We start from the raw sequence: 8,835 nt of genomic DNA on the forward strand, positions 1-8,835 counted from the left end.
ACTCATCTCGCAGTTATTATTTGTTACTCTTACAACTGGGATCAATGACAAGACTTTTGTCAGGTAGTGTACAATTATTAAAATATTTCAACAATTAAAAGTCATATACAGCATCAAATAATACACAAGATGAAACACATAATAATAATAATAATAATAATAATAAAATATTTTTCCAAAAATTTATAAAAATTGCATTTGGAAGGATTCAAGTTTAAAAATATTTCATTTAAAGTCTCTCCAGATATAAATCGCTTTGATAACAATAAAAATAGGCTACTCCAAAAGTATGTGCTTAACAGTTAGGTTTTTGTTGCAATATTGACATTTTAGTCAAATGTTTTCCATTAAGCGAATCTTCAAGTGTGAATCTTGTGCGTCCGAGAAGAAATCTTATGTAAACATAAACATCTTCATCATGTTTTGAGTTTGAAAAATAGTTTGACTTTCTTCCCATTTCTGGCTGGATTACAAAAACTTTCATTTTTTGAGAGCTGATTCTTAAAAAGCCAAAACAATGAAGGGAAGTAATTTACACTGAAGACATGCATCCATGCTGATGTAACTTCTCGACTAAAAACAAAACGTTAAACATTCAAACAATGCAGCCATAAGACACCCGTCGACATTCCTGCCTTGAGGGGCATAAGCCAATCCGATGAGGCTTTTCTGTACACCAACAACAAGGTGCTAGTTAAAGAGGGCAAATAACAGGTGGGGGAAGGAGATTTAGCAAAAGTAAACCCCTCCCAGACACCTCGAAACAGTCAGGTGCCATTAACAGCTCTGTCCCGGCATGAATGACAACCCATCAGGTCGGTACGCATTTGCATGAGCAAAGATTAGCAGCAGGTGTGAACGGTTGATGCGACGGACAATGGAAGTCCATTCACACACAAATGGCACCACTGACCACTATCTGTTTGAGAAAGGCAAACATTGAGCACCGAAAGTGCTCAAACTGACAACATCATTTTGAACTGCGTTTCATGCTTTTCTGCCTTTCGCTATTTGTAATCCTTCCGTTCCTTAATCTGCACGGGTTTATCTGCAAATCTCTGTGGCGTAATCTGCATATTACAAGATTCTCGTACTGACCGTTTCGTAACAAAGACCTTTGATGCTAGAATTTCACATCAAGTGCATTATTTACAGGCAAACATTCAGAATAAGGACTTGTTTATTTCAGAGGAAAAAGCCTTGCTGTTTTGTTGAGCAACGGTTCTTGTATAATCTGTTTCTGTGGCTTTTCAGAAAGGCAAGTGATGCTACGGACAGATACAGTGTGATTCACACAGGCCCTGGGGTTTGCACTGGTAGCAGTTTGTCAGAAATATGAAATGCTGCTCTTCGACACCAATGGTAGGGTGACACACGCAGCCTCCAGACATCATATCACGATGCAAACCAAAAGGGTGGGGGAGCGCATTTAGCATCATGGACAGTTCTGCACCCCTGGGCTCTTCAAAATCAATCTCAACTCTATTTAAATTAGAGGACAATACAGAGACTGGGCATGCAGTCCCAGTGATGGAAACCAACAATAAACATGCTCTAATAGCAAACACATGAAAATAAATAAAAAAGACATGACTCAAAGATGAGATGTCCTATTTTGTGCAGTTTTAATTTTGACAGCAAATTTGAATTTAGTTTTAGACTTCTGACTAAAGTCCCTGTTTAGTTTTAGTCATATTTTAGTCTTCCCATCCTGTTTTAGTCTAGTTTTAGTGTAGTTTAGTCGACTCTAGATTTAGTTGACTAAAATATTTTTGGTTTAATTTAAGTGTAATTCAATTAAATATTGTATACATTTCTTTATATAAAATTCTAACTTCAAATTAAATAAAACAAAATATGCAATATAGCTTTTCTATTGAAGACCAAAAATTACAAACGCATTGTTTAATTATATCATAAATAATATGTAAAATTATGTGTCGGCAATCAATCCAAATGATAATCACTCACGTCTACCAGTTACTTTTCAAATGTGTTCTGAATCACACACCAAGATTAATTCTGAATGGAGGTTTTCTAAAAATAATTTTAAAAATCAATTTTAATTAGTCAACGAAAATGTCAGCATATTTTTTTTTATATTTGTCGTCATTATCACTTAATTTATTTAGTTTGTCTCATTTTCATCGGTAGAAACAGTCAGAAAATTATGATAGAATTTATTGTCAACGTAAATAACACTGATTTTGAAGTGTGCATTCAATTAAATTCACAAAAAGATACTTCATGAATATAGAAAGACCAATTAAAACAAGTATTTGATGTGAGAAACCATCAAAATACAAGTAAAAATTACATTAATTGTACTTTATTATACAGATTCTGATCTGAAATATATAAAAGTCTAACTCGTATTACAAAATTTTACACTAATCTAAAAAAAATCTGTAGTTTAAAAACCGAGGTAAAAAATATAAATGATCGAAAATGGCAAATTTTTAGTATTTTTTTGTGCTGCAGTGTGATCCTTTTAATATCCCATCAAAGGTTTATCATTGTAAAAATGCATGACAATATTGCACTCTTAAATTACAAGAATGTAATAAATTACACTCTAGCTTCTTTTGATGTTTAAAACCATTGATACACATGTAAAAAATGCATTAATTGTACTTCATTACACTCATTTTGATCTGAAATATATAAAAGATGATCAAATTACAAATATTTACACTATTTAAAATAAGAAAAAATCTGTAATTTAAAAAACTGAGTTCAAGTAAAAAGGTCGAAAAATGACAAATAATTAGTATTTTTGTGCCGCACTGTGATTCTTTTAGCACCCCATCAAATTATTATTGTTCTAAATATGTCTGATAATGTGTTTTGGTGAATAAACTAGTGTTGCACTGAATGACAATTCCACTCTTGCTTCTTTTGATGTGTAAAACCCTCTTTTCATCTTTGACAAGCGTCCAAATTTGAAATTCAGAGCTTCGGCAGACAGTTGTGATTCATGTTTAAGCTCGGTTGTATTGTAATCTTGAATGAAACAGACATTCGAATGCATTTCTGCAACAGATCACACAGCTTGTCTCAAGGACGTGGGAGGGGGTACAGTTGGCTGTTATCGCAGATCATTTCACACATTTACAGCTTTTTGTCTTTCTGGACCCAGACTGTTGACGATGTGACAGACGGGGGTGAGAGACGCGATTGCTTTCTAATCCACCCTTTTGACATGCATTATTGGAGATCTGACATTTTAAAAGCACCATGGCGTGTGACCCTGCGCATGTGCACTGATGAGCTGACCTGCAACCCGATAGACTTCATGGATGGTGTTAAACCATATGCGATGATTTTAGGTCATGCCAAACATGCATGCAGTTATAATACTCTTGTCAATGCTCATGCATACAAAGATGACATCAGTAAAATAAGAGCTATAATCAGCCATCCACAGCCTCAAGCATTGGCTTATCTTTGTTTACAAATCTATATTGGGTTTACTCCAATCATATTTCCAGAATTACATTTGCAAAAAAAAAAAAAAAAAAAAAACTGTCCTTAGCTATGGCCTTCGGTCACAGGATTTTATTTACTGCCTGTTCCTAAAGTGCAGACTGAGATGGGGAAAAAAGGCTTTTAAATACGCAGCACCTTTTGCATGCAGTAATCTACAAACAAATATGCAGCTTAAAGAATTGATTTAACTAAATTATATATATATATATAAAGAAAAAGTATAAATGATTATAAATGTATAAATGATTAAGAACTTGAAGCACAGACTTGTAGATGTGTTGACTAGTTTGTCAATGTGTGATTCCTGTTAACTGTTTTTGTTTGTTGTCTGTTAGACCCATGTGACCTGTATACTGCCTAATCTTGACCAGGACGCTCTTGTAAATTTGAATTTTTTTCATCTCAATGTGTCTTTCCTAGTAAAATAAAGTTATTATTATAGTCATCTGTTTGCTTTACTTCATATAATGTTATGACATCACTCTGTCGATCACAACAATAGACCCTGGTATTATGCAGCACTCAATTTTACAGCATGGGAAAAAAGAAACATGATGAAAGTAAATGCTGAGCAAGGACGTCAGTGCCTCTTTTTTACTTCTCCTTTTAGGTGAAAATGAAAAAAAAATCATACTAGTAAGTGCATGAAATATCGCAAAATCTTCCTTTTTCTGGGTAAACCAATCATTTAATAGCATCACCCAGATGACGAAACTGATGATGATGATGCTTTATCATTAAGTATAACCCATTCTGCACTGCATCAGCTTGAATGGATAAAGTGTGGTCATCTCATGGCATTATGTCTCCAGAGAAGCGAAATATCAGCCTTGCATGATTTAAACGCTCTGATGCACAGTGTTGCAGATCGTTTTAATATTTTATTAGATCTAAATATACTAGCTGTCACTGCATGCAAACTTGAGAACCTGGCAACCTCCGGGCACCGGCTGGCAGCTTGATGCAAGCATATCGGATGCTCGTTTTTGCACACGTTTTGTATAATATTTGGATTGCTAAAGATTAGTGGTGTGTAAAAACAAGTGACTAATGCTTCCGTTTATAGTTAATCGACAGCGGAGGGAATAGAGACACGAGCACTCCAATGTGATCAAGAAGAGTACGCGGCGTACGATGACGAATGCTGTCAAGCAGCTAACGTTAACCAAAACAAGAACAATAGTCACAAGTGTAAACGACTTAAATGAGCATGTGTGTACGGAAACAAAGCTCGTGCATTTATTAGTACGCCGAAAATGTTCGACTCGTCTCAGCATATGCAAGAAAAACTTGCTTATTTTCCACTGTGTTCTTGCTTATACAGTCTCTTTTACTATGTAATCAAATAGCCTGTTGTTAAATCAATGCAAATGCGTGTTTACCCGAAGTTTAAGATGATATTAAAACACCACAAAGCCACAGAGTTCACCGTGTCCCTTTAACGGACTGCGAAAATCTCCTCAGCCGACCGACGGGCCATTTAACAACTTACCAAAACCGCCGAGGGAATCCTCTGTCGTACACTAATTCCCACTCATTTCTGGCCGATCAAGTGTTCAGCAGGGTTGCACCGACATTTATACTCCACCACGAAGCGGTTCGTTTCAAGCGAACTGGAGAAATTTCACGATTACCGACAGGGGTTTTGAGGGAAAAGCCTTCTTAGGACAACTGATCACATCTTTCCATAGCAGCACCACCTGACAACGGAAATGACGCACATGCTGTGAGTGACGGAGGGCCGCGGCCAATAGACAGCGTCCTTTGGCGTTCCCGCCCCCTTACGTGCATTCTTGAGATTTGGCATTCTTCGCTTGGTCTGGAATGAATGATAAACGTACGCGCTATGTAAATGAGCGGCGGAGAGTAGTACTGCATTCAACTCCAGTCATGATGTGAGAAATGTACAGTTTGGTGGAACAGATTAATAACAGTAACGTTATTTATTTACGATAGAAATCAATCGACGAGCACAAGACGTAGTAACAGACTCTAATGAGGCAGTACTAGCAATTGGAGTACTTTAAGAAAAATGTGCATGAAGAAAATCTGTGTAATACACGCTTCAGTAAATCAAATGTATTTAAATTACACCAAATTTATAAATAAAAACGTATTTAACTTTTCGGTGATGTGAGGGATGTTTGTATTCTGCTTATCCTCCGATTAGCTCAAGGGTACTCAAACTTGGTCCTGGAGGGCCGCGCCTGTCCTGCTTAGTTTTGCTCCAACCCCAATCAGACACACCTGGGTTAGCTAATCAAGCTCTTACTAGACTTTCTATAAACGTCCGTGCAGATGTCTTGAGGCAAGTTGGAGCTAAAATCTGCAGGATACCGGTGTCAGAGTGTCCCATTCAAAAAGTAGGTAGCACATTTTGATGATGCAACATGCTACCCATCAGATTTTACTACCACTGTAAATTTTAATGTGAAGTAGTGTGATATGAAGCTGTTATATGGCCCTAACTTACCTAATCCCTATGCCAAAACAGAACCATTGAAATAGTGTTGGTAGCATAATCAGATGGGTAGGATAAAATGTCAGAACACCTGCCCTCCAGGACTGAGTTTGGGCACCCCTGGATTAGCTATAGGTCAAATTTTACAAACTATGCATCTAATTTGACTTAACTTTTAGGCTGTATGTAGAAACAAACTCCTGTTTGAGTCTTTTGAACACTTACAATGTCTATCTGTGTGGTCTACATCTGCGGTTTTAAGCTGTTTAATTAATATTTTGCACAGTGGTACGAACCATTATAGAGGTACTGATCAAATGTGTATTTATATTATCTATCAATTTAATTACTAATATTATTATTTAAAACATAGATCTGAGCAAACAATTTCCCAGTATTAAAGGGCTGACCCTTCATACTTCTTGTTTTGACGTCATTCAGGTCAAGCATTAATTAGGGGGTCAACCCCCCCTGTAATTTGCACCCTGGTTAAAATGTTACCAGAATATTAGAAGAAGAAAAAAAAACGAGTTACCTTATTTTCTAATAAGAGTCAGTAATTCTGATTAAACCACCACACCTAAAGACACTTCAGATGTTGTATTTCAAGGCATTTGTCCGGTTTTTGTCCCCAAACAGCTCCTGTCTAGCAGTAGCAGTAGCAGTAGTACTAGTTTCTGACACATTACCTAAAGCCTTTTGTTTTTTTGTTTTTGACAGTTGTGGGTTGGAAATAACAGAAATCACCTTGTAATGCTGTCAAGATATGCCCGTAAATATTAGCTGTGCAGTTATATGGAAATGATTACATCAGCCTCACATTAGTCAATCAGAATCAAGCATTCAACTGAGCCGAGGTATAATTGTGTATACCCACTGGCCACTTTATTAGGTACACCTTACTCATACGACGCTTGACCAGCCTCAAATCTTTGTGGCACGAAGTCAGCAAAGTGCTGTAAACATTCCTGAGATTTTCTCACAGCTGCCTCTGATTTGTCAGCTGCACATCCACGATGCAGATGTTTTGTTCCAGCACATCCCAAAGGTGATCTAATATACTGAAAACTGGTGACTGTGGAGGCCACTTGAGTTAACCAAGTGAGTTAATCAAGACTCATCGGAGCAGGTCACCTTTTTCCAATCTTATTAACTGTATCCTCATGTTGGTTGTTCATTTTTGACTGGAGTAACACTATAGAGTCTTTTGTTCATATTTTGTATTCAGATGTTCTCTTTTGCAATCTTTAGTATTAATGAGTAGTTCTATAAATTACTGTGGCCATTCTCCTCTGATATTAAAGGTATAGTTAAAAATTCTGTCATCATTTATTCACCTTTTACTTTTCACGCACCAGTTTGAGCTTCTTTCTTCTGTTCAACACAAAAGAAGATATTTAGCAGAATGTTGAAAACTGGAAAACCTCCATAGTTGTTTTCCTATTATAGAAATCAATGGTTAAAGGTTACAACATTCTTCGAAATATCTTATTTTGTGTTCAACAGAAGAAACTCGAAAGATTTGGAACCACTTGAGGGTGAGTAAATAGTGAGTAAATTATTTATTTGTGAGTTAACAAGGTATATTTGACCATGTTTCCTGTTACTGTCACGTGTTTGGCTAAGTAGATATTTGCATTAACGCACAGCTGATCAGATGTTACTAATTAGGCATACATTTCAAAAAGTCTATTAATTAGTTTACATGCAGAAATCCCATTACTTTAAGAAACTGCACATAACAAGAGTGGAAATGGTCTCTAGGATCACTACCAGATGAAGTAAACATGACACGCGGATTACACCAAAGGCTAAAGGGTAAACCAAGAGATAAATAATGATCTACCTCTAACAGCAAGCCTCCTAGGCTTTTCGCAAGACTCTTGAGATCGTATCCAATTTTAGCTCCCCCAAAACACATCGGCTTCGCCCACAAGAGCAAGTTTCAATTCAGTGGGCTGGTGCAGCGCTGCATGTCAAACAGAGAGAGTTTTAAAGGGCAGTAACTGATTTAAGGCTCTGCCGTCTTCCTGTCTTGACTCAGCATGGCCTTTGCCTTAAACCACATGAAACACTTTTATAAGCCTGTGGCTAAACATTGGCCAGCCCACGGTGTGTGGGGTGGAAACATGTGAATCATAGTTTACTACAGTGCCCATGTCTGATAAAGAGAAGCAGAGGAATTGGAAACATACAGGACGATATCACAAGGACATACCTTACTGTAACGTCTGGAATTCACAGTCTGTCTGATTCACAAATGTCTTGTTCCTGGAATAACCGTTAGGAATAACAATATTTACAACATGATAATTTGAGATTTTTAATATAGCATTCTGCAAAATCACACTTTTTATTGCACTTTTTTTTGTGTGTATGTTTTATAACATATTATATAATACTATGTAAACATATTGCATCATCTCAAAATGATTCATACTTTATTTCCACACTGTTTTCAAGAGTCAATTACTTTTATATCTCCATTTTAAAAGATCTGATCTTTTATTTAGTCAATAAATATGCAGTATTACATTTTTTTAGCAAATATATATGTCATGATTTAAATAAAAACTAACATTTTGCTAATTGTTCTTACTTGGTTTTTTATTTAATCTGTATAAATATCATGCTGTTGTGTCCTGCAGCAGCATCATGTCAAAATATTTAGTGCTGTGGGAGTTTAAAAAGCACAGGTAATGAAAATCAGCAGCTCTTTCCCACAGAGGAACAAATGTGACAGCGATTCATTCATGACCGTGTGGGTGAGAGATTCTGCTCCCACGACTATTCAAATGAACACAGAGGTTTTCAGTATTGCTCGTCTGGAAAAATCATAACAGATCAAGTGTTTAAACAGCATGTGCCAGAGAGACTTGGACAGT

General features: G+C 36.4%; 1 protein-coding gene across 2 annotated transcripts in view; it reads right to left on the reverse strand.

Moving 5' to 3' along the window:
• stk40 (serine/threonine kinase 40) overlaps positions 1–8,221 on the reverse strand; it is a 37,295-nt gene extending 29,074 nt beyond the window's left edge. The window contains exons 1-2 of one of the 2 annotated variants that reach the window (XM_021466957.3): positions 8,169–8,221; positions 7,797–7,919 (exon numbers count right to left, since the gene is read on the reverse strand). In XM_021466957.3, coding sequence (XP_021322632.1) covers positions 7,797–7,871 — 75 coding nt within the window. In that variant the 5' untranslated portion in view covers positions 7,872–7,919; positions 8,169–8,221. Of the gene's footprint in view, positions 1–4,981; positions 5,195–7,796; positions 7,920–8,168 lie in introns of those variants that run through there. The other variant, XM_068214172.2, reaches the window with a different exon arrangement.
• Positions 8,222–8,835: the final 614 nt, after the last annotated feature.

The sequence above is a fragment of the Danio rerio genome, chromosome 16 (assembly GCF_049306965.1).
Source record: "Danio rerio strain Tuebingen ecotype United States chromosome 16, GRCz12tu, whole genome shotgun sequence".
In the NCBI taxonomy this organism is placed as follows: Eukaryota; Metazoa; Chordata; class Actinopteri; order Cypriniformes; family Danionidae; genus Danio; species Danio rerio.